This window comes from Dermacentor albipictus, chromosome 1, assembly GCF_038994185.2.
Source record: "Dermacentor albipictus isolate Rhodes 1998 colony chromosome 1, USDA_Dalb.pri_finalv2, whole genome shotgun sequence".
Taxonomy (NCBI): domain Eukaryota; kingdom Metazoa; phylum Arthropoda; class Arachnida; order Ixodida; family Ixodidae; genus Dermacentor; species Dermacentor albipictus.
In genome coordinates this window covers 208,841,190-208,867,426 of record NC_091821.1, presented here as the reverse complement: position 1 = coordinate 208,867,426, position 26,237 = coordinate 208,841,190, and the positions used below count along the sequence as shown (strand labels likewise).

The following is a 26,237-nucleotide window of genomic DNA, read 5'->3' as shown; positions in this document are numbered from 1 at the left end:
CAGCGATCAATACAAGACAGACTAACACACTAAGCACTACTCACAACTGTTGTGAGCGCTACTCAAACGCAGTTGTGAGTAGCGCTTGTCCTTGTCCGTCTTTCTTGTGTGCGTGGTTTTATTCGCGCTAAGCTACTACTTCAAATATGGACAACCAACTAGCCCAACAATCAACTCTTTTAGAATACAAGACCCACCTGCGAATGGTGAAATCCAGCATGTGGGGCTACACTTTCATCAAGCGTATCCTCCATGGCTTCTTCACTAAGGGTCTCCAAGGCACCAACAATCAAGCTCTCCTCCATAGTCACCTGTAGACATGCAAAGTCACAGTGACACATGCTACTGTGAGTGGCTACTTTCTGCAATAATCTGTTCTATAATTCTAGTGCATGTCAGTGTCATAGAAAGACATCAGCAAGTACAAGTATTTCCAGCTACTACACAAGTTTTATACCAACACAACACTTAGTAGAGCCTTCACATTTTTACACTTTGCTGCACAAATAGAAAAGGACATGGAATGGTGAAGTGTGTTTGCTATAGTGAAAAGCAATAGGTCTATATTTGTGCAAGTACAATGGGACCACAAATATGTGATGGGGTAATTTTGATGACCGAGGGAAAAAAAAGATTATCATTATAACTTCAACTAAAGGTGTGCAAAAATTACCACAGCCTTGGCCCCAAAAAAAGGAAATTTTGGCACAGTATGATGCACGATCCACTACAGCGATGCGCACCTTGCACAGCACAACTTATGCATGTGTAGGGGTTCATGCAGGTGCACATAGTGGTAACGGATCGCCTAAACCATGACATGCTAGAGTGGAGCCACTGCGTTTGCACAGATAAAACTGTGTAGGCATGCATCATGATCATGGACTACGCTGTTGGACCGCTTTGTGCTAATGTCACCTGCTTTTATCTCTTCTTTACATAGGACACTGCTAGGTTGGCTTCCTCACCCAGTGTAGTCACCCAGTATTGAGCTTGTTAAACTTTATAAGTGTGACTTTGAAAAAATGAGAAGAAATAAATCCTGTATTATATTCAGAATATAGTTAGAAATAAGACCCACAGCATGGTGCCATACTGATATTTTTTGCACACATGCACATATGCATGGACGCAAACATGCACATCTTGCGATGTATGTATTCATGTAAACCTGCCAGCTATTTGATTTCTGATGAGTAATGCATTGCTGCAGAGTCTTCCAAATGGTTTTCTATCCACAGGAAAAAATGGCATAAAAAAAACGAAGAACCTAAAAAAGAAAAGTACAACACCAAAGACTTGCCTGTTTTTCGAGTGATGAGTTTGGTCGTCTTGCAGTTGACTGAGAGTGTGAAGAGGCCACCTTTTCTGACTTCTCTGAGCTATCACTTGTCTTATCTTTTGCTTTTGAATCTGTATGATCACCTAGGGACCAAATCAACTGTGATTAGTGGCTAGAAGTGGAGCTTGTATTCCGCAATATGTGCATGCAGAGCACATCTCATATATGATATATACCTCGTGTCACAAGTACACAGACAACAATATATGTGATCACCAGTGATTTTTGGTTATGCATTAGAGCTTCTATTGCATCTCCAGTGTTTCAAAGTTCTGGAAAATGAAAGTAAAAAGTCTTACACTATGAACCTTTGGAGCATAAGGAGTATCACAAGATCCATGCTATTCAAAAAGCCTGCCAAAACACACCTTGGCCTGTTTAATTTTGATAAAAGCTACAACAAACAGCACAGGCAATGTGTCAGTTAGCATATGTCGAGCATCTTAGCAAAGGCATGAAGAACTCTAACTAAATAAAACTAACTGTTATGTCAACAGTCTTCCCATGAAAATTATGGTAAATTATTATTCACCTTCATTGCCGATCACAATAATTACCCAACTCATTACACAGTGACTTAAGAGCCCCTCCTTTGATTAGAAATTTGTACAACTTTATATATGCCAACTTCAGCCATAATTTTTGCAGTCCCTTTATTTGTTAATGTTAAACAGAAAAAAAAAACTTCCTAAATAATTTTTTTCTTTCTTTACTTTGGCAGCCCCACTTTTGTAGCACATCAAGGGGCTCTTTAATAATCCTGTGGACTCTGCTCTCAGGCATGAAAGGGAACAGAACAAAGGGCATTATATAGAAATATCAGCAGACTTACAGCTTGAAAGATGGTTTACAACTGAATAATTCAAGCAGAGGCCTTCAAATGAATGAATGAATGAAAAGGTTATTCATTAATGTTACACTTCCAATTAGATAAAAAGAATCACTTATGTTTTGAATGCAGCTGCTATAAACACAGAGCAACATTTAAACAACTATAAAAAAATATGCATTCTTTATAAAATTGATTAATTTTAGACAATAAAATACCGAACATTGCGTACTTAGTACTTTCCTGTCAGAAACAGCATACATATCTCGGTATACCGTAATCTTCCTAATAGGAAAGTAGTGAGTGCAGGGTGTTAAGGTGGTGGTACCATGGCAGCCAGCTTGCTAGTAGTTCAGATTCCCCCACCAGGTGATGCCACTCAGTTATGATTGAAAAAGAAATGCTCTTTGCCGATGAAGCACAGGCATGGCACCTGGTGACAGGCGACCTGCCTTGGCTGAAAAAACGCCTCCCCCCTGACCCCGCACACCCAAACACCATGTGCAACGATTGCAGCCTGACATGCCAATTGTCATCCTGTTGCTTCGCGTGGCTTGAATACAAATACACCTGAAAAATAGTATGACAAATTACATCTCACCATGGAGCTTACTGCAGGTTGCCTTTGCAATGCCAGTCGATTAGTGTCTATTTAGGAACCAAAGTAGAATGAAGGAGCACAAGACAAGACAAGACAAAAGAATGGTCGTCTGTCCACCTGACAGTCTCCGTGACAGTGAGACATGCCCCGAAAAGATCAATGCACCCATGTCCTGTGTTCTTTTCCTCCTTTCTCTGTTTTTGCGGTCATCTTCTTGACTGTCCCGTTGCATTTACCATGCACGGAGGACAAGGCTTGGATTTTATTCGTGGTTGTGAGAACAAAAGGCAGAGGGGAGTTCTGCTAGCTTGACCATGTGGATGGCTGACAGCTGAACATTGGCCAGCAGGCAGATAGGGTATATAGTAGACCGGAGCGAAAGTGATTGAGCAACAAGGGGAAGAGGGGCTGTATACAGTGTTTGAATTATTCACAAATGACGTGCAATGTTTTGCACTGGCCATGCTGTCATCGGCAGGTTTTTAATATATACACACATGGTACAGCCAGGTTTAAAGCCACGTCTCCAGAAAGCTGCACAGGCTCTGATGAGCTGTGCGGACAGAGGTGATTGCAGTAGTAACTCTCGCGTTGCGTGGCCAGAGCTGTCTTGTTCCGTCTTTCGTCGGGTATACAGGCCGTGGACCAGGCTCGCATGTGCACTTTCATCTGCTGTTCATTAGCGGATGCTGTTCTCTTACATGTTGAAAATTTGAATGTATCTCATCAAAAAGCGCATTCTTGTAGGGCAAATTTATCTATTTCTGCTTTTTTCCGTTTTTTTATCTGCTTTTTTCTTTTGAAAGCTTTGCTAAAGCAGACATTTGTCTTCTTTATTGATATATGATATAATGTTTTCACTCTATTTCATTCATAGGTTACTTCAAGGACACAAAAAAAAACGCTACAGCAAATAGCAGTACAGAAAAGCAATGATAATGAAAGCAAATAAGGACATTCTTTGTCACACTTTCTCCGAATTGCATGGTATTGGGCAAAACAAACACATGAATGGGATACCATACCTAATGATTCTGTGTTTCGGATCCTGCCATTATTTGTCGGATCCTGTCAAGCCAGTTGTCAACACCATGTGATGTGAATGGGGTGCATTTAGTTCTCTAGAGTCTCTCGTCTTACTGCACATTGAGTGCTACAGCGTGCACCTTTCCTCGTTATGGCAGCACATCCACTATCTCATTATTTCCACAGAACCCAGTAAAGGTTGCAGGTTTTCTTACCCTATGAAAAGGGCGAACACGGGTACTTGAATGTGCTCATCAACGCCTAATCGTCTATTATCTACAGGTGCAACAGAAATTCAGCATACAAAGACAGGGCAAAGGGAAGCTGACATAAAAGATACAGATACATTGGAGTCTCAATGTATGTTTCCTTTATATATAGCTTCTTTTAGCGTGTAGTTGCCGGGCTGTTTAAAGCAGAAGTTGCTATATTTGGCAATTTTTAGAACCAAGTTAGCCAAAAAGCAGAAATTCCACATTATTTTGCAACATCTCGGAAATAGATAAATATGTCCTAAAGCTACAGAGCAAGCCACAATGCACTAAGTGTGGTAGTTTCTTCTAAATATGGTCTCAACTGAGACATGGTTAACAAAAACTGTGTATCTCATGCTTGTTCTTGGAGATTCATTTCTAAATCCTACAAATCCACTTGTTTATAATATGTATTTAGAATCTACAAGAACTAAGCTCTTTAATGGTATATATGACTTTATATCCCAAGTAAAACAGTCACCACGGTTTCTCCAAGAGTACTGAAAATTGAGGGCTCGTGCTGCCGGGGTGAGACCGCCACCTTACAAAAGAGGAGTGCACATAACATAGACAAACATTATCGTTGTGGGACAAGACAGGCCGCAAAGGATGTAAAATTTGTTTTGAGTGCTGTGCAGAGTGCTTTGGTTTTATTTCCTGATTGTATATACTGGCACAACAATGCAAGAAACATAGCTCTTGCATTAGCCTTTATTAGTCCACACAAATTGAAATGGAGAGGTGACGAAGTATTAGTGCTAGCCCACCATGCCTATAAAGGAAGCTCACCTGGAGCTGTTGCAGATACCGAGTGTGTACGATCTCGTGCAAAGGGCATGGGAGGCAAGTCTTCTGCTGAAGTAGTAGGCTGTGTACGTTGAAACTCTTGTTCACGTAAAGACAAGATAGCCATCTTGAAGATTTCCCAGTCACCAAAGGTCATAGAGAGCACATCCCGCAGTTCAGAGATATTGCATGTCAACAGAACTTGTCCATGAATGTTGTGTCGCGTCAGTGTGCTTTGATAGTCAGGCACCCGTGACTTGTCAATACCCTCAAGGCCTTCAAGAAAGTTTGACACGCCCTCTACAGACAGGGAGCTTAGCTTGCCAGTAAATGGTTCCTAGAAGAAAAAGAAAACAATGCTTATACTCACAATGCAATGCCTCAGTGAAAGATGAACTTTAACTGCAGATCTGGCTTAACCATAACTTATGGTTACAAGACGCATCACCACTGAACCATACCAAGGATAAGAAAAATTGCCTCGAGTTTATACCCCATGCCCCAAAAATTACATGCACCAGTATTCCTACCTTGAAATTATAAATAACACAACGCAAATGAATAAACAAATGTTTCCACCTGCAGAATACATAAATGACTTTACCCAATGAATATGTTTCCAATGCAGAAAAGACAGCCTTGTCACAGAACCTTACAAAGTAGTACAAACAAACGGCATGATACCGCTATGAAAGAAAGATACAATAAAACCTCGTTAGTTAGAACTCGGTTAATTGGAAATCCCGGATAACTCAAAGGTTTTCTGCAGTCCTGTATTTTCCAATGTAAATTTGACCAGACAATTTGAACCGGCTGCCTAGGCCAACTCGGTTAAGTAGAAGATTTGGGGTGCTATGCGGCAATTCCCGATCCCCATTCCACCGCAAACACGATGAAACGACAGCCATTCGGAGCTGCGAGGCGACGTCACATAGCAATCGCGGTTACGTGGATTACTATGCCAATGGTTCACTCGGGAAGAAAAGCAAAAAAGTTAAGAAAACAACATCATCAGAACCCATCCCCGTCATGCATGCATAAACACAGTGTCATGCTCAAAGTTGTTCAAAGACAGTATAAAAAAAGCAAAAGGATATTATTATAATGTTACTTTAGAGAACTTCTTACTTTCGTCCCCAGCGAAATTCTGGCAACACTTTTCTCCTAGAAAGAAGTGCTTCCTTAATATGTGTATAAATGGTGCTATTGTTACGAACAAAGAAGTATTTGCGGAATCATTTAATGCATTCTTTTGTTCAGTGTTTACCGATGATGACGGTAGAAGGCCACGCCCTAAAACAGCTCATGATATTCCACCAATAAGTGACATCTTGACATCTGAGGAAGGAATATTGTCGCTGTTACTTAATATCGATCTAAAAAAGTCGTCTGGTATACATGGCATACCTAACGCATTTCTTGTGAGGTATGCTGAATGTTGCTCTAAGTTCTTGTGAATTATTTTTCAGAGATCGTTTTTTCAAGCTCAGCTTCCCAGCGATTGGAAATTTGCAAAAATAGTTCCTTTACCTAAAACGTCAAAAACACCAGTCTCAATCATCCAGGGATTTCCTTTGCCTACTGAGTGCCACAGACAAGTGGCAGTGGTTTTATAATTTTGACGTAAATGCTGCGCTACTACTAGATGGCACAAGTTTCCCAGATAACAGATATTTTATAATATATTTTTTATAACAGTGGTTGGTGGAAAAACAGTGGAAGTCTTACTGCCCTGGGTCTTAAATATGGCAGCCTGGAAAATGAATGTGGTAATGACAGCTGCCCTTTTCAATGCCAGAATTGTGATGTTTTTGGGTGTTTCTTCAAAAAAAAAAGAAAAGGAAACAGACCTGGAAAGCTCGAGTGAGTTGTGCTCATAGCTTCAACCATGTTCTAATTATTGTAGCTAACAGTTAGAGCCCTTGGCAATCTGCTGTGTGGATGTGGTTCAATGCATACACTTTGCCGTCTGCGTCACTTCCTCATAGCGCCTGGGATGACATGTCGCATGAAGGACAACAAAAGCACACTCGACTTACGCTCAAAGAAACGTCAAGCCTCACATACTTTTTCTGCGGCCATGCCTATCAGGAACTCAAAAAGATACAAAATTTTGAAGGTAATAAACTACAGAAAATAACAATCAAACTTCTGATATTGCAATAACAAAAGCTGTTCACAATGAATCACTCATTAAATAATTTTAAAAATTTTTGCGGTTTTACAGAAAAAATTTGGTATGGAAAGGGCCAAATTTAGACAGAACTAGCTCTCAGATATTTTTTACGTGTTTCAAATGTTCAGTTGACGTTGAAAAAATATTTCTTTAAAAAAATTTTATATGCTACAAGAGATAGATTTATGACTACCACATAATTTGTAAATAAAGAAAGGTCCATAAAATTGGAACAGAATATTGACAGCTACGGGGGCTTTGGAAGTGAATTTTGAGTATGGGGACAGCAGGCAGTGCTGAATTTATCCTTGCATACATATTTTTTAGAGCACAGCTCTTAGGTGCCCACTGCTGTGGCGAGCGTCGGTGTCGGCATCCCTCACAGCTGAGTGAACGAGCGCAGCGAATGATGAAAGAGCAAATGGAGAGTGCAGCAGGGGATTAAAGACGGCGATAGTGAAGGGAGCGTGAGGGGGAAAGTGGAAGAGGAGGGTATGGCGAAAGCATGAGGAGAAAAGCATAGTGCCACGCAAGACGGACTCTGCGGCGACGATAGCTACGAGGTGGCACCAGAGTAGCGTGTGTCATATGTCCACCGATGACGCCACCAATAACATACATGGAAACAAAGTGCTGCATGAGTCGAGGTCTGTCAGGGGAGACTGCTATGTATCGCGCCCACGCGTCACCCACGCACTGCTTCTCGCGATCTCCCAATTAGCGAGGCAGTCACGCCACACTTTGCTCCTTCTGCAATCTGCCGCAAGAAACAGATTGTCTGCACCAGACAATATATCATGAAATGGAAACATGTACAGAGCCGCAGTCAAATTTCGCATTAGGGAGTATTGTAATCGTCAGTGAATTTTTGTTGTTGCTTATGTGAGACCCAGGCTTATTTACTGTGTTAGAGGGACAATCCCTCGGGCTGGAAAGGGGCACTGCACCCCCCCCCACCTACCCCCCACCTTGTTTCCAAGCGCCTGAACTGTTACTAGGCAGGCTGTTTACACAACATTAATAATTTTACGCTCATTTGTTTGATATAATGCTACCGGTAGCAGCACCATAAATGATGAAAAAAAAAAAAGAAAAATGCTTGAGTGCCTTAAAAAGTGTCTGCATATGCCAAGACAAACATTCTTAAATGTTTTTTTAAGCACAATAACCGCAAGGTATCTTGCCACAGGTTTGGTGTTTACCTTGAGGGCATAAAGGTGCATATTTTAAAAGCAGCTTATAAGCATCGTGAGGTAATGCTGAACAGGGATGGACTCGAGGAATTCTAGCACACAAGAGGGCAGTAGTGCGAAAATATTTGTTCCTGGCTTATTTCATATCCATTGCAAACAGCAAGTCAGGCAGCTTTGAGGCAATAAATTGCCTGAATGTCAATGCAGTCATTGCTAAAGCAATTTAATAAAACGTTTAGCATTAGTACAGACATTTGCTGCAGACAAAGTGATATTTGAATTTGCCACTATACTATGTACGATAAATGAATGAAAGTGAGCATGTCGTTACAGAATGGTCTGTTTCAGGAAGACAAGGATGGACTTAGGAAAACAAATGCCAGTAGCGTTGAGATTCACAAAAAATATTAGGAGTTTTGCACCAAGGGGAATATGAAAAATTAAGTGGGAGTGGGTGACTTACATTCCAAACACGCACTAAAGGTGTTATCGGTGCTACAGGCATTGTGCTAGATGTTCCCGGTGAGCCAACAGACCACCATACATGGTATGGTTGCTGCTGGTAAGGCTCTGAAGACATCACAGGTGTTGATGGAGCTTGTGGGTACAACAGTTCGGCTTTCAATGGAGTCCATGGCGTGCCTGTTGGGCCCATCATGCCTACTGGACCCAGTGGTGGCGCTGGCGGCACAAATGGCCCAGATCCACACTTCTGAATAAGCCTATCGCTTTCAGACTGGGATTGATACCGCTCTGTAAGGGCATGAATGTAGAATGTATGTTAAAGGCAAACACACAAATGCAAGAAACAATAGAATAAGATTAATAAGATTCATGACATATAACAAAAGGCTACAGGATGCAGAAGTGTTCTTGATTCGCACTGTGTGTGTGTGCGTGCATGTGTGTGTGTGTGTGTGGGCGCGCGCACACAGTATATTTTATTTAGCTTTGCAGTCTGCATATGAGGAAAATTGTAAATGCAGAGACAATCCAAAGCCAATTTCATTTTATAAATGTAGGACAGTGTTGTACACTTCTATGGTTAACCAGTAAGCTAGTTATAAAACTACTATGATACTGGCAGTCTATTTGTAATGATAATATATCTAACAATATGTGGCTTTTTTTCAAGGCAAATCTTGTTTTCAGTAAGATCTTTTCCAGGGTAATCTAGCATCAGGCCAAATTAAACTGCAAAATTTTCTTCAGCAAATGATACTTATATGTGGCTGGAAGATTCGTGGATGTTACTTTAAGCTCACGCTGCAGTTTGGTGGACAATTTAATTAAATATAAGGGGCTGATGTTAGCATCCATACAGCATCTATAAATGCAGTACACTACATGATTCTCAAGCCTCACATAAAATAGAGCCAAGCAAAAACTTACTTAATGCATACAGCACCACTGCACAAAGCAGTTCCTTAAATGCTGACATGTACATTATTTTACAGCTTAGTTAAAACAATGTGGTTTCTTAACACAGCGATATAGCAAATGTACATGCACATGTTCAAGGACAAAACTGTGTTAAGAGCTGAACATTTATGCCATATCACACGGATAAGATACTGCCGAAGCGTACCTGCACCTAAGTGGAAAAGTTTAGGTCTGCCCAGACAACAACAATCGATTATAATGATAAGATTTCAGTTTTCCAAATATTACTGTTAATTATGCTTTATATATAATACAAATATATATAAAAAACAGCATTATTATCTCCTTGCAATGTAAAGCCACCAGAGTTATACACAGATGAAAGTGGGAAAAAAAAGCTATGCCAGCATAGCTGGAAAGAAAATTTAAATAGCAGTGCGTTTTCTGGCAAACTTAATCCGCTAATAATAATTTGGAAATACTTGTGTCCATATAGGAATTATTTGGCCACTTACAACAAATGTCAAACGTATTCAACAAGTGTGCATTGTGCACAAGTGGGGGATAAACAAGCTGCTACATCCAGATTAAAGATATTTTTTCAAGCATAAACTTACTAGGTAGCTTAAAACAATATGAAAGTAAAAGATTGCATGTGCTATTTACGAGGGATGCAAATTTTACTGATGACCACTACAAAAAAATAAATAAATTACAGAACCAGTTTCCTATCAAACAGCTAAGGCTTGGTTCTTTATTGCGTTGCAAAAAAATAGGCGCTTAGCAAGCTTTTTGTCACTAGTATCCCTGATGTTCAAGCAAAGTATAAAGCAAGGCTAAAAACTAAGACACTGCTTTCCTGTGCATAAATTATTCACAGTCTTGTTGCTTGATTTAGACAACCACTACTAAATTATACCAGCACATCTGCTATGGCATAACATGATGTCAACTATGCTGGCACTTTCCGATTCCCTAATTTTCGTAGGTTTTTCATGACCGTCTTTATGAAAATTCCCTGGCAGTCTACGACACTGGGAGTTCAGGCACAAGGAAAAAATGGTGGTTTATAGCTTGCCAAGCTCATAATTTTTTACTACTGGGAAGCTGTAAATCAAGTAAGATTCACTATAGATTTGACTGTAGCATATGTTTCATGATATTCCAAACATCAGGCCAGCTTTACACTCAGAAATGAAGAAAAAAAAAACACCACTACTTGCAGATAGCGTAGGCTTATGGTTCAAAACTTCCCTTCTTTCTGGCATACCACTAGCTCCGCCATGACTACTGTATGTACCAAGTTCCCTGATTCAAGGCAAACAAAGTGAAAATTCTCTTAAATCTCCCTCTAAATATTCTAGAAATTAGAAATGAGGTTTTCTCTGATGGTAGATAACTTGCAGAAGCAATAGAATCACATCTGTTGCAAACAAAATCATTCTGGTGCAGTTATAAGATTTAAGACCTTTATATAGATAAAACTATTAAATACCTATAGGTTGATCACCATACCAATGTAGACAAGTAATCATGACAAACTCAAACTTAGTTCATTCATGCATGTGGTACAGTCAATTGAAGTTGATTTGCTAAGAGGCCAAAATTGTGGACTGAAATAAGAAAACAGGAGCTTTGGCAAATAATTGTACATTTGTGCTAGCAAAGTAGTTTACAAGGTAACTTTTGCTAAAATCTCCAACTATCTCTTCCTTATGGGTGGCGATGCTGTAACCTTGCGTGGAATTCATCATACTGATGTTCTGCACATCGTACCCTAAATAGGTGCTTAGCAAGCTTTTTGTCGCAAAGTAAAAAAAAAAAGGTAATGCAGTAGAAGACAATAAAAATATTCAGACAATTACGAAACTCCCTAATGCAAAATTTGACTGCAGCTCTAAACGTGTTTTCATTTTGCGATATACTGGCTGGTGCAGACAATCTGTCTCGTGCGGCACGTTGCAAACAGAGCAAAGTGTGACATGACTGCCTCGCTAATCTGTAGATCACGAGAAGCAGCATGTGGGTGACACGTGGGCATGATTTACAGCAGCCGCCATCGCAGACAGACCTCCCAATGATGTGCACTACTCTGGCGCCATCGCATAGCCATTGTCGCCGCACTACGCTTTTCTTCTCATGTTTTTACCATAACCTCCTCCTCTGCTTTCCTTGTGTCTTTCATACCCTGCTGCGCTTCACGTTCGCTCGATTAGGCCAATGCCGACGCCAACACTCACCGCAGGCATGGGCGCCTAAGATCTGCACGCTAATATGAGGCATACCCTAGAATAGCTAACCAGGCTACCTCACAATCTACGTAACTTTGCGAGCTCTGTTGGAATAACATAGGGAGGTGCTTGCCCGAGCGTTTCATGCAAAGTTTATGAACTGTCTGCTAAGTGAAATTTGAAGAGAATTGAAACCAAAATTGTACACGCAGAAAAACATTGTCGTAATAGGCAAGTGGTGGCTGCTATTGGTGTTTGCACCAAGTTGTGAGAGCTTGCATGCTCATTTGGTACAGTTGCCTACATAGTCCTGATAGTCCCACTATCCTTCTTTGTAATCACAAAGGAATGTCTGTAAATGAGAACAGTATAAATGAGCTCAATTGTAAGAGTTTAGCTATATCCCACACCCAAAAAAATAATGCTGGCAGCCACTGAAAAGCAATTTCATTACATAGCATACCTTGAATCACTCTTCGAATATACGGGTCAAGGTTAATAGTGAAGGGCACAAAAATCTTGAGGTCACTGATCAACAGTGATGCCGAGTGGAAGCTCAGAAATATTTCAAACTTTCTGACATCATGGTCAACATCATAAAGTGGCTGCAGATCTTTTCCTGTGGGCACTTTTCCTTTGATTCTGAAATGAGAGACTTGTTAATCCCACTAGTATGTGAAACCAATACAGGCAGAATTATTCTGCCAGTGAGAAGGTAAAAAAAATTGAAATACTAGTACTCTTTGTTTAAAAAGGCCAATTCATTGATTTGCACAAACAAGAGACACATCTATGGGACATCTATAAATTAGCACTTACTTTTCAAAGATTGACCTCAGTGATGCTGAATCATCAATTTCATTTTCATGCAACTCATAATACAAAATGATCCACGAAGTGTGGTAAGGCCACTGCTCTGTAATGTTGACCCATGAAGCCAAATGGTACCAGTTGAAATCTATGTTAAATGCCTTCAACAGACGCCCTGGAAACAAGAAAGCAATAGTCCAGTCAGATATCTTCACGGGCACCACTTGCAGTTCTAACCAAGAATTGTATAAAATAGGGAATACTATGCGCACCTGTTACATAAACAATGTTCATGAGCCGGCGCATGGAACGAGGATTGATGTCGCTAAAGTAATCATCAGTCAAAAGTACTTTAGTCAAATCTTGGGCTCCTGTGACTCCTCGATGAAGGTTACTCATGCTTGAAGCCACACTTTCACTTGCCTTCAGCTTTTGATTGCCTTTACGTTGCTGTGAAGGCTTCCGGAATGACTCGGGAATTGACATACTTGAGTTCGACACACGCCGATTCCCTGGCTATGAGATTTCAAAAAATTAGTCAGAGGACTCATCTAGGGTTGCACAAAAAACAATAAGCACTGTCGGCACACCAACCACGGGACAGAAAAGGAAAAGAAAAACTACTAAAACATAGATTTCAGCTGGGGAGAGAAACCCTAAAGAAATAAATCTTCTGCAGCAACTGAAACCAGTGCTGCTCCACGCAAGGAAAAAGAAAACAAAGTTATTCTTAAAGTCACTCGAACTAGAGAAGTCAGTAACTGCACAATCCAGCAAAAGCTCCTTCAACTGCTGGTAAGCCATTAAACCAAGTAAATGTTTGAACAATTGAAATCAAGTTAAAACTATATCACTGCAACATAGTCAGCAGAAGCATGGTTTCAGTGAATGAACTTCTGTCAGCACCTGATGGAGCAGCAAAAAACATACCATAATGCACTCATGTCACATCATCAGAAAGGTATTCACAAAATAAGATGTAAAAATGTTTTTTTCTGGAAGGACCACATGAGAGAAACTTCAGACAACCTTGGGGCACCAGGTAAACACAGTGAACTAAGTTCTGTTCAAAGTAAAACTCTTTGCAATTCTGTGCAAAAATAAAGCACATTTGTTTCTTCTCAGCAGCCTTGTCATTTAGTCTCATCTGGTCACATATGATGATATAGGAGGTTTAGAGCAAAAAAAAGTTTTTCCCAGGGAAAATGATGAAGGAGCATCTGAAAGGGTTAAGAAACAAAAACTCAATACTCATAAATTAACTAAATAGACACTGAAAACCAAAATCTGAGTTTAACTATCACAAAAGTTCGTACTAGTTGCACACATTTTACTTGCACAGGAGGTCCCGCCAACGGCAATTAAACCTTGGGACCTCCTTTTGTATATGCACAACTATGTAATATTTCTAATGTATGTAACAAATTTGAATTTGAAGAGAAGAAAGAAAAGCTGTTTCAACAACCTGGAGCATAACATTCTTCTTTAATTTTTAAGAGAAAGCACCAAATAAATGTTCTTTCTGACAATAAATCCCACACTTAAACTTGCTTTTCAGAGTGCCATGCTAAATTAAAGTTCACATTAAAGGAAAAACATAAAAATTTTAGAGCATTTGTCACTTCCCAGAAGCTAAAAATGGATATGAGTGCAGTCTACAGTCAAGACCAGGAGTTTGGCAAATAAATTGTTAACAGATTTTCCTGACTATGAAGTGAAACGGGAAGGTTCGAAGCAGTCCTATGTTACAGGAGAGAAGGATTAATCAAGAGTTATCAGGGTCAGGAGTTAGAGGAAGAACCACAGAATGAATAAATGATTTTGTGGTTCAATTTCAGTGCTTAGTTTGTTTTTCTCCTAACACAGAATGCTCCAGCAGTGAATAGTAAAGTACATGGCATAGGAAAAGTGCTGACAAAGCTGTGTATATACATACAAACATACACAAGTATCATATTGTTTCCATCTAAAATAAGTGCATTCTCTCTTGGACTCCAAGTTTTCAAGCCCAAAGACAGCAGCAGGCTGGTGGAGTCGGCTCTTAACTCCTTATTTGTTGTTTACAGGCAGCTGCCAATACATTTCCAAATGCCTCAGGGAGACCAACCATAGGATTTTTTTTTGCAAAAGACTCCCACTGCCAGCGTGGATGTGATAACACAGACTGTTTCTTTACAATACATGCTGTCAATGCCTACATTCCTAGACACTGGGGCTACAGGCCTGTCCACAGGCCTGTCTGCACAAAGCTGCATTCCTCCTTGGAACTGACAAAGGGATATAAGCAGAGCAAGACAGCAAGGCCATACCCACAAGCATGAATTAAGATGCCTGGTCACCTTAGTCAAAGGGATGCTGCACATGTATGTGTGTAGTCTAGTGTCAAAGCACAGCTGATTGCCACAAAACTCCATTTCTGAAATGTTCCACACACAATTGTGATCCACTACTAGATCCATTCATGACTCAATCAACAGGACTTTTAAGACAAAGCAGCCTTGCTATGGTTACATTATATACATTTACAAGGAGTAGGTGGACAACTCTTCTTGAAAAACTAAACACTGCCTGGCACCTCCATAAAAGGCTATTTATAATATGCTCTGAAACTTGCAAATGTTTCACAATGAGAAGACATAATACAGCTGTAAAGTGCACCAATAGACAATGTTAATAATCACGCTTTCCCACTGCATACAAACATCACATCATGAAAAGAAAAAAAAAAGACAAAAGACAGGGAGATAAAAGACTTACTCTGTCAGGGCCTGTGCTGACAATGCCCTGAGCAGCTTTCTCCACTTCCTCTTTCTCACACCAGTGGCTGCCACTTCGTTTCAGCCCTACAGCTGTCTGTTGTGCTGCCCTGACTTTCCGAAGCCCACTGTTTTGCAAGTAGAAGGGCAGGTGCACAATGTTGCGTAGGTAGTCATGACCCCGCACAGTTGTATTCTGGAAAGCCCTGTGTAGGTTGGCCTCAATTGCCTAAGTTTTAAGAAAAGTGGTACAAGAAAACTTCAATCAGACAATCAACCAACAAAAAGGAAGCTATGATGAAAAGCCAATACTTGTGCTTAAAAAACACTCTACACATTCATCTACCTTTTCACCATTACACATCCCCACAGACAAGCAAAAGACTAGGAAGTTTATCACTTCATAAATAAAGAAAATCAAGAAGAAGACATTCCTTTCAAGTGAAAGTGAGATTAATAGCAAGTGAAAATTCTCTTTCCAGTGAAAATATTATGTTGTAAAGTTCCAAGTAACCTCTAGTTACTAGAGGCCACTTGGCACTTTTCTAGTAAGTTATGTCACAAAAAACCTAAAGATCAAGTCAATGAGAGAAGGTACACCACTTTCTTACAATGACAATATTCAAGCATGCAAAAGTCTTCAACACACACCTTAATAATTATATGTGGATCCAAAGCCAAAATTGTGACAAAGGGATGTCCAGGGTCTGAGAAAAGCACGTAAACAGCATCTAGGACGCGTAAAACCTTGTCCTGTTCACAGCTATCCAGGCCATCCACAATCAAAACCAGACGGGTTTGCTTGCGAACGAAGGCATCAAGGCAGTGCACCTATAAACCAATCAAACAATAAGAAAATGCACAAGATGGTGAAAAATATGGCACCAGGAAATTGGCACATAATAAACAGAGTAGAAAAGTTTCTGAATGCTAGCAGTGCTTATTCTGATTAGTACACTGACTATATGATAATTTAGGGGAAACGTGGGGAAGGCGGGAGATCGAAATTCAAGACAATGAGCAAAACGAGAACATGGTGAAAGCAAGAGCCTACATTTCGACAAGTGGACTTGTCTTCTTCAAGGCGACGTGTGCTTTCCTCGCCACAGAATATATAGGTGGGGTTCTTCTAAAGGGGAGAGGGCGTAAGGAGGGTGGGTGCGGCAACGAGTGAAGGTGTGTTAGCGGCGAGGGTGTTGAATTGAGAATAAAGAAGTGCTGTGCACAAGGCCAGGGACACGGCCTTCTGTCAATAACGTGGCAATGCCCGTGTGTCAGCCAGCGTGTCAACGACGTGCACAGCAGCCCTCTATTACCTGTTTCGCTGGTGGTTGTGGGCTATTGTGTCTCTGACAGAGATAATAGAAGGAGCGGTAGAAACAGGTGCTCGTGAAAAAAAAGGGGGGGGGGGGGGGAAAGGAAGGAAATACTGAAATGGAATGAATAAATAAATAAAAGGGGAAAAACGGAAACAAGAAGGAGAAGAAGAAAAAAAAAACGCTAAGAAACCAAACTAAGTGTTGTTGTCTATAGCTTGCAATTTAGCATAGCGAATAGATTCTAAAGCTCTTTTTGAAACGTTTATGCCTATTGGTTGCAATGTCTTGAACTTATGGATAAGGTATTATTCTCTGTATTTTCTTTCTCGTTCAGAACGGAAATTCGACTGTAAGATGTAGAGTTTAAGTTCATCTAAGTTATGACCTGGTTGGTTGAAATGCTCGGCGATGGCTTTGGGAAGATATTTAGCCGTGTCTGCGCAATGTCCGTTTAATCTGACGTTCACTGATTGTCCCATTTCGCCGATACATTGTTTCTTACAGAAGGAACATTCAAGCATATAAATCACGTCCGAACTTGTACAAGTGAAGCTAGATTTGACTTTGTGTGTATAACTATTTGCGGTACTTTTAATTTTAATGTCACTTTGAAGGTGTCTGTAGGTTTTGCACCTGGGGCGACAACACGCTCTTACTACGGGTGACTGATGTAGGCTGACTTTCGCGTGCACTAACATGTCTTTAATGTTCCTGTTGCGGCGATAGGTAACCCTTGGTAGATCTGGGAATGCTTTTCTCAGACGCTCGTTACTTGATAATATTGGGTGGTATTTTCGTAGGATGTTGTTTATGTTTGGGAGTGCATTAGAATATAATGTTATGAAGGCTGGCGGTCTCTCAGATTCTGGTGTAGGCTGTTTCTTCGCTAATTCCAACTGTCTCTCCAATCTTGATGCGACATCATAAGCTCTATCGAGAGCAGCTTGTGGATAGTTTCTTTCTGCTTTTTAGCACAGACACAGCTAAAAAGCTTCCCAAAGCCGTCGCCAAGAATTTCAACCAACCAGGTCATAACTTTGATGAACTTAAACTCTACATCTTACAGTTGAATTTTTGTTCTGAATGAGAAAGAAAATACAGAGAATCATACCTTATCCATAAGTTCAGAACATTGCAACCAATAGGCATAAACGTTTCAAAGGAAGCTTTAGAATCTATTCGCTATGCTAAATTGCAAGCTATAAGCCACAACACTTAGTTTGGTTTCTTAGCGTTTCTTTTTTCTTCCCCCTTTTGTTTCCATTTTTTCCCCTTTTATTTATTTATTTATTTATTCCATTTTAGTATTTCCTTTCTCCCCCCCCCCTTTTTTTCACTAGCACCTGTTTCTACCGCTCCTTCTATTATCTTTGTCAGAGACACGATAGCCCACGACCACCAGCGAAACAGGTAATAAGAGGGCTGCTGTGCACGTCGTTCACACGCCGGCTGACACACGGGCGTTGACACGTGATTGACACACAGCCGTGTCCCTGGCCTTGTGCACAGCACTCCTTTATTCTCAATTCGACACCCTCGCCACTAACACACCTTCTCTCATTGCCGCACCAACCCTCCTTACGCCCTCTCTCCTTTATAAGAACCCCACCTATATATACTGTGGTGAGGAAAGCATATGTCGCCTTGAAGAAGACAAGTCCACTTGTCAAAACGTTGGCTCCTGCTTTCATCTTGTTCTCGTTTTTCTCATTATATGATAAGTTGTAGGATAAAATTATAAGGAAGGACAATTAAGGCTCTGGCTTTCAACCAATATTTTACCAATATGAAAGGAAAATTAATGATAATCTAGTAACAAAGTAGACAACATGTTTCAATAAACATTAAAATAAAATACTGATACCACAACCAAAAGATAACAGTCATGGAGCAATCATAGAATGTTATAATGGGCAAAATCCAAACTTCACATTTAACAGGACACGAAATGGAGTCAATAACTCAGTTTAGGCTGATATATCATGGAATCATCTTATGGAATCATCATGGAATCTTTTGGAATCATCTCTGTCTAGCAGCTAAATGTACAAAATATAGACATCTGCTCAATTTCTTGGAACAGCTACTTTTTTTCAGTCTGGTTAGTAAGTATTGAATATTAAGGGAGTTGGATGAAAACGCAAATACAATACATACAATGTTTACAGTAACAAGTGCCCACTGAATAGCAACAGAAAAACAATTACAACAATGTGCAAAACGGAACATAAGCAATTAAAAATTGACTAGTGCAAACAGCACTGCCATGGAAATAGTAGTACAGCTAAAGCAGTAGAGTAGTATCTTTCTGCTTATGCTAATAAAACAGAATTTTGTAAACACAGAAGAAGAAAAGTGACACATAAAGCACAACAGAACTACACAAGAACAGCCATTCTACTTTTCAATAGTATACAGGGTGTGTCCGGAAAGTAATGCAATATTATTTATAGAAAAACATTTATTCAAGATATCATTATAAACGTTCAGAATTCTTCGAAGCAGTCTCCTCTGGCATCTGCACATTTTTGACAGTGACTCTGCCATGCAGTGTATGCATCCTGGAAGGCATAACGGGAACCTCTTTTAGAGCCTTTGTCACGGCGGTTTGGATGGCTTCGATGGTCCCAAAACCGACTCCTTTCAGGGCGCTCTTGATTCTCGGGAAGAAAAAAAAGTCTGCCAGGGCCAGGTCAGGACTATAGGGGAGCTGGGGCAGCATCGGCAAGTTGTACTTGGCCAGGAACTTCTGTACGCGCAGAAAAGTGTGGCTGGGAGTGCTGTCATGGTGCAACTGCCAGGTATCGGCGATATCCTTTCGTACTCGAAGGACCCTTTTTCTCAATCTTTCGAGCACATCCACGTAGAAGGCAGTGTTGACTGTCTGCCCTTGGAGTACGAATTCTTTGTGAACCACACCCTTGGCGTTGAAAAAGACAATTCGCATTGTTTTCGCTTTCAACTTGCTCATTCTTGCCTTCTTGGGGCGAGGGGACTCTGAGGAGTGCCATTTAGAACGTTGGCACTTCGTCTCACAATCGTACTCAAATACCCATGTTTCGTCGCCGGTATTGACACTGTCCAAAACATAAGGTTCAATTTGTATGCATTCCAAAGGTTCATTCACGATTACCACTTAGTTGTTCTTGTGTGCATCAGTCAACAGTTTGGAGACCAGTTTGGTGCACATTTTCTGCATGTTGAAATTGTCGCTTACGATGTCGTGCACGGTAGTTTTCAGAATATTGAGAGTCTATGCTATCATCCGCATATTCATTCGACAGCTGGTGTTCAAAAGATCCCAAACACGAGACACATTTTCGCCACTTTTGCATGTTGATGGCCGGCCAGAGCGGGATTCATCATCCACATCTTCTCGGCCCCCTTTAAACACCTTCAACCACCTTAAAACTTGAGAATTTGACAAAGCAGAATTCCTATAGGCTTGCTGAATCATTTGGTAGGTATCGGCAAGACTCTTATCAAGTTTTGCACAGAATTTGATCACATACTGTTGTTTGCGTGCGAATGCCATCGCATGTCGTGACAGAGCAGTATCATGAGGTTCCCAGGAACAGTGATCCTGACACTCCTAGAGCTTGGAGCAGACTGCACTAGGCAATGATGAAAAGCTAAGAGTCCCCCACCTAACCTAACCAATTCGATCATGGTATGTCCAATAGCAGCACCAGAAAAAAAATTATTGCATTACCTTCCGGACACACCCTGCATATACATGCGTTACTGCAACTGGTTGGCATAGAGATTCAGAGACGTGTGTGGATGAGGTTTTCTGAAATTGGTGTCTCACCTAAGGACCTTCCTGATTAAGCTATCTGGGCCAAAATAATGCAACAATACTATTCCAATGCAATTCCTTGCCGTGCTTTGTCAGTGGTCAGAGCAGTGATGTGCCTGTGTTATCAACAGGATCAGCTGGCTGTGAATGGTGGATTTCATTCTCACTCTCAATACATGAACACATGTGCACGCGCACGCACGCACGCACGCGCACGCACACGCACACGCACACACACACACACACACAGGTGTTCCTGTCCTTCAAACTGAAAACAGTACCGATTAAAAACTGAAAACATGAGACAGTACTAATGAGATACACACCATGGCACTAATAAGTTCAATCTCTCCCTTGAGGGCCTCCATGTAACCACCCGAGGTGGCATCCACGTGGGCCAAGTAGCTGTGGATACGGCGGTGATGGGAACGGAACAGTGACAGGACCATGCGCACCCAGGTATAAAGGTTGGTCAGCAGAACAACGGCCACCACGCTGGCCAGTGCAATGAGAACGGGCTGCGTGTGACTGCCGCTGACACCTTCTTGCTGGTGCCCTGTCAGCATATCCACCAGCACCCCCACAGCACCCAGCAGGCACATAAAAGTCACCAGGAAGATGGCGAAGTTTGGTACACAACAGAGCCGTCGCCATGTCCAGCTGGAAGAGGCCACTGGCCATTTCCCAGCCATTTAGTACATTTTATTCACACAAAAAAAATCTTATCATTATAACAGCTGCCTACACTAAGGTCTAATTAGTGAACACCAAAGGCCAGGTTTGCATGACAGTTATGTTTCTGATGCTGCTGGCAACATGGCTAAATATAACAAAATACAACAAGCAACCACTTGCCCTGTGACATCTCACCCATTTACAGACGTAACAACATAACGCTGAGACTGGCTGTCCACAGTCTAGTCTATATTAATGTATAAACAGTTTCCAACAATATTCTAGTTTAAGGGGCTTTATGTCAGGCCACTTCATTGTATATTACCAGGCTTGTTTTATTTTACCCCAATTGCAGCAATATGAAAACAGTTTACCTGCTTGTGCTTTATATACAAGATTGGTGGCAGAACCCCTAACTTTCCCTGCATTTTCTGAAACAACTTGTATCTGGCCATGAATCCAGAGTTCTTAATAGAACATTATTATCATGGATAGTTAATATTCTTCAAGTGTCTAAAGGTATGTCTGACATTCTAATTTTACAAACAGGTATGTCCTATATACTCAGCTAGTTTAGTGAATGTCATGTTGGATATGTGTACAGAAAGCCCTCCATACAGCCACATTATGCGAAGTTCTACATGATTACGTCTGTGCAGTGTACCAGCCCCATTCCAAGTCGGCCCAAGGAGACGTGCCCCACCACAACACACAGTGCAGGAGCACTGATGTCAGTAAGGCCATGTAACCGGCTAACTTGAGCAACCTCCGGATGACAAACAGCACTTTTCTTAACAATTTGTGAACACTTTTCTGCTGAAGCAGTGCAACAGCTGACACAAATTGATTGGCTCACGACTTGACTCATCTTGTGACTCATCACCACTGCTTGGTCTGCCATGCATGAAACAGCTCGAATTAACATTAAAACCATTACATTTACAAGGACAGTAAGCTGAACTGGCTGCAAATAAGGAGTAAATATTCGTTCTCATCAGCTTGTGTCCACAGCCGCACGTTAGTAGTTTCCTGAGCAGACTTTTGCTGAATGCTAGTACCTGGTCAAACCAGATAGGTAGTGAACATCCAGCTTTCAGATGCCAAGCAGTGACCAAACTCTGCCTTATGGCAATCATCTGAGATTCTAGTTGCTGAGGGTTAGTAGATGGTTACCGAGAGCAATAGCAAGGCTACTTTGAATATAATCTTAGTTCACTATACACATATCCTGCATCTTGCTTTTTTGGTCTCAGCTACTGCAAATAAGATAGGTGACACAAATATCTTTCCAGAAACAAATGAAACCCCCTAGTCTTTTTTATCTAGAAGGTAACCCGAATCTTCCAACATACCTCTAATGACACTGGGCATGTATCTGATGTATCTTGACATGAAACATTCCTAAAATTAACCCCATAAACCAACCAGCTGCTGCTGTCCAAGGTTGCGGCAGAAAACTGGAGTAGATTTTGTCAACGAATGGACCTCTACTTCAAAGTCACTGCTACAATGCCGAAGTTGATGAAGGTCCAGAGGGCAGCGATATTCCTTCACGTGGCATGTCAAGAAGCAATGAATATTTTCAACACTTTTCAGCTGATGGCCGAGCAATGCGAGGATTATGACTTAATTGTACAGAAGTTCGAAGAGAACTGTAGTCTGAAGCAGAACGAAATGTACAGACGCAATGTCTTCAGAATGCCCCAGCAACTCAAGGATGAACCGTTCGAGCATTTTCAAGAGATCCTCAGATGAAATCCGAAAACTGCAATTTTGTAGAGTTGAAAGATCCAATGATTCGAGGCCAGCTCAAGTGCGACATGAAAAACAAGCTGAAGGCCGGACTTCTGCGAGAGCAAGACTTCACATTGGAAAAAGCAATTGAAAACTGCAAAACAGCAGAAATTGCTGCCAGTGAAAACCAAGCTTGAGAAAAACCAGAGGCCCAGCTAAACGCCGTATTAAGAAAACAGCAGCTGCCAAAGAGCAACCCAAAAAAAGAAATGCCTGTACTGCAGGTGAAAACATCAACCAAGGATGTGCCCAGCATGGGGCAAAACCTGTGGCACCAGCCAGAAGAGCCACTTCCCAGTTTGCTGCAGAACAGAAAAAAATTTTCAGCAAGGTGACTGTTCCGGAAAGGCACAAGAAGAAACTAAAGAATCTGATGTTTCAAATTCTGACAGTGAGCGTCAATGACGTGTCAAGAAACTTGGAATGGGTAGTTGCTGCAAAGCTGGCTAATCACAATGCAAGGCTAAAAGACGGCATGGGTGCACAGGCCAATCTTCTTCCACATACTCTTTTTGTCAAGCTTGGTAAAAAAGCGATAACTTGACCCTCATTAATGGTATTGACAGGCTACAGTGGCGGCATAATCAAGCACTTAGGGGTCATTACGCTACCACTCAGGATTGCCAAAATTGAGACACAGACAGCTTTTTTGTGGTAAAAGAAGGCAGGCAAGCGCTTCTAGGACTGGAGGCTTGTGAACGGTTCGGTCTGGTCTCAAGAGGCTAGTGCCTGCAGGTTCAAAGGGACTTGAAGTCTCGGGTCCTCGGCGAATTTCCACGGCTGTTTAACGACTCAGGTTTTCGACTGGAAGAAAGGTCAACAGCAGTTGCACTGCCGGCACACTGGATTCCACACACCATTCGAGAGCCGATAGGGACTGAGCTTGCATGCACGGAATGGCACAAAGACATTGAAAGAGTACACAAACTCAAAGACTGGATAAGTCCTGTTGTCACTGTACTAAAGAATGGCTGTCTACACACTTGTATGAACCTTAGACACATTAATCGATGCTTAAAACGGGAACAGTATCTGCTCCTGTCCTGAGACGAAATAGAGGCCGAGCTGGCAGTTGCTAAGGTGTTCAGCAAGCTAGACACAAACTGTGGATTTCACCAAATTCCTCTCGACAATGCATCATCAAAAATCTGTACATTTGGCATGATGTTCAGTCAGTACATTTTCTTAAGCTGCCTTTCAGAATTCGCAATGCGGGCGAGGTGTTCCAGAGTGTTTCAGAGGGCAATGAATAACATCTTTATTGGCCTAGATGGAACGTGAATCTACATAAATGATGTGCTTGTGTGGAGCGCAGCCCATGAGGAGCATGACAGGTGCTTTTGAGCCACCTTGGCTGCAGCACAAGCAGTTGGCCTAACACATGGATGGAAGTGGCCAAGGAAGTTTTGGAGCAGCTCTGGGAGCATCAAATTTGGCACTTTGGAGCGTGTGGAGCATGAATTGTCTGTTTTGGAGCAGTAATTATGCACCTTGGAGCAGCTTGGTAAAGGTCAATATGAGTGCAATAAAGGCAGATTAAGAAAAAAGCCTTCTTTATAGACTTTGCAGAACACTATTAAGTCCGGCAAGTCAGTTCTGCAGAAACCCGTTAGGTGAGCAAAATTCATGACAGGGAAAAACTGTCATCCACCCAACTGTGGCATGAAGCTGCAAAGGACTCATACGGATTTCTCAGAACCATTAAGTTGAATACCTGGTGTGCCAAGTAAATGTGGCCAAGAAAAAAAATAACCGAGGGCTTTCCACACATAGAGCCCGCTCTTTGGTAGGTTTTTGTTAATTCTAGTCGAGTTTTTCTATTTTCATTGTGAACAAGCAAGTAATATTTAAGTTTAACGAGCTAAGATTTATTACCTTACTTATTCAATAAGGTTCCATGCCATGGTTGTGGAATATGTAGAGAAATGACCGATAGCAGCGTATATAGAAACCTAGGTCTTACATGGTCCTTTTTTCTGACAAAATAAAGAGAGAGAAGAAGCCTGTGAAATAAGATTCAAGACACCATATACGTATAGTCAAGAGATGATGAGGAGAAAGACAACGACAACAGGAAGAATTCCTAGCATTGGAGGCTATGAGGGAATCAGTTGGACGCTCTTCCAGGGAGACCAGACCCCCTTCACGCTCGAGGGCCCGCTTGAGAACCAGAAAGTCCAGATCACGGAGCCGCACACCCAGGATGGCACGAACCAGATCCAGGAGCCGTACGCGATCGTGGTCCCGCCGCAGGGGAGGCGGCCCGGCGATAGAAGAGGCAACAAACGAAGAACAAAGTGAGCTGAGCAGAGGCGGTCACAGGCTCGTCGCGCCATGGTGCATCTGAGGAGACTGCAGCTTCTAGGGAAATAGCAGAAATGAGACGGGAAAATGCACAGTTAAGAGAATTAATGTCACATCTCACAAGAGAAATCCAGGATCTTAAGAATAGTCGAAGGGCGGATATATCTCACTGTCCGAGTAATTGTAGTGGAGGTACAGCTGCAGTAACCCCTGATAATCGCACAGAAGACGACAATACACTGCCACCTAAAAGAAAGGCTCCGGCCGTTAGCAGCCAAACCTGATTGCAAATGGCAGACCTGGGGCAGAAATTAACGGAAATGCAAAATGTACTCAAAGAACAAACAGAAGCTGTCGGCAACCTCGTGCTGGCGGTCTCGACCATAATGTCGAGATTTAACAAATTCGAAAACAATGTGGCCAACCTAAGTCTTAGGGTAGCCAAACTGCAGCCAGTTACCACCGCAGGGGCCCCCACTACTGGGGTCGCATCTAATCAATTCCATAACGCTGCTGCAAACACTATACAGCTAAAGCTCATTAATTCGAACTTCAATAATTCAAACTTATGGATAATTTGAACTGTACGATTTGGTCCGGCCAAGCTCCAAAGAAGTGTACGTATAAAAAAGCCTGTTATTTCGAACACGAGAAGGTTCCGCCACGGATAATTTGAAACTAGTACGCGCCGCCTGGCACACGGCCAGAGAAACGCGCCTACTGCCTACACACAAGGTTGCGTCGCCTCCGGAACGGAGAGAATGGCGAGAGAAGGCAAAATCGGAAAAAATCTAATCGGCGCGAAGTCGGCCAGAAGGCAGTGGTGGCTGCCACCTCTCCATTCTACGTAACCTCAGAAATTTCTTGCCCGTCGCGAACCTCAGACGCTTTGCAAATCTTGTGCAGCTGCTAATGTTGTGCGGCAGATGGCGCGGCAAGCATCAAAACACAGCGAATCA

At 41.6% G+C, this 26,237-nt stretch overlaps 1 protein-coding gene across 4 annotated transcripts in view; it reads right to left on the bottom strand.

The window, feature by feature from the left end:
* Positions 1 to 26,237, bottom strand: part of Arms (Ankyrin repeat-rich membrane spanning) — an 86,739-nt gene that overhangs the window by 7,394 nt on the left and 53,108 nt on the right. For all 4 annotated transcript variants that reach the window (XM_065438191.1, XM_065438190.1, XM_065438189.2 and 1 more), the window contains 10 exons: positions 20,832 to 21,178; positions 16,039 to 16,218; positions 15,389 to 15,616; positions 12,904 to 13,147; positions 12,641 to 12,806; positions 12,285 to 12,463; positions 8,671 to 8,960; positions 4,842 to 5,175; positions 1,304 to 1,425; positions 198 to 311 (listed from right to left, as the gene is read on the bottom strand). In XM_065438191.1, the coding sequence (XP_065294263.1) occupies positions 198 to 311; positions 1,304 to 1,425; positions 4,842 to 5,175; positions 8,671 to 8,960; positions 12,285 to 12,463; positions 12,641 to 12,806; positions 12,904 to 13,147; positions 15,389 to 15,616; positions 16,039 to 16,218; positions 20,832 to 21,178 (2,204 nt within the window). The remainder of the gene's footprint in view (positions 1 to 197; positions 312 to 1,303; positions 1,426 to 4,841; positions 5,176 to 8,670; positions 8,961 to 12,284; positions 12,464 to 12,640; positions 12,807 to 12,903; positions 13,148 to 15,388; positions 15,617 to 16,038; positions 16,219 to 20,831; positions 21,179 to 26,237) is intronic.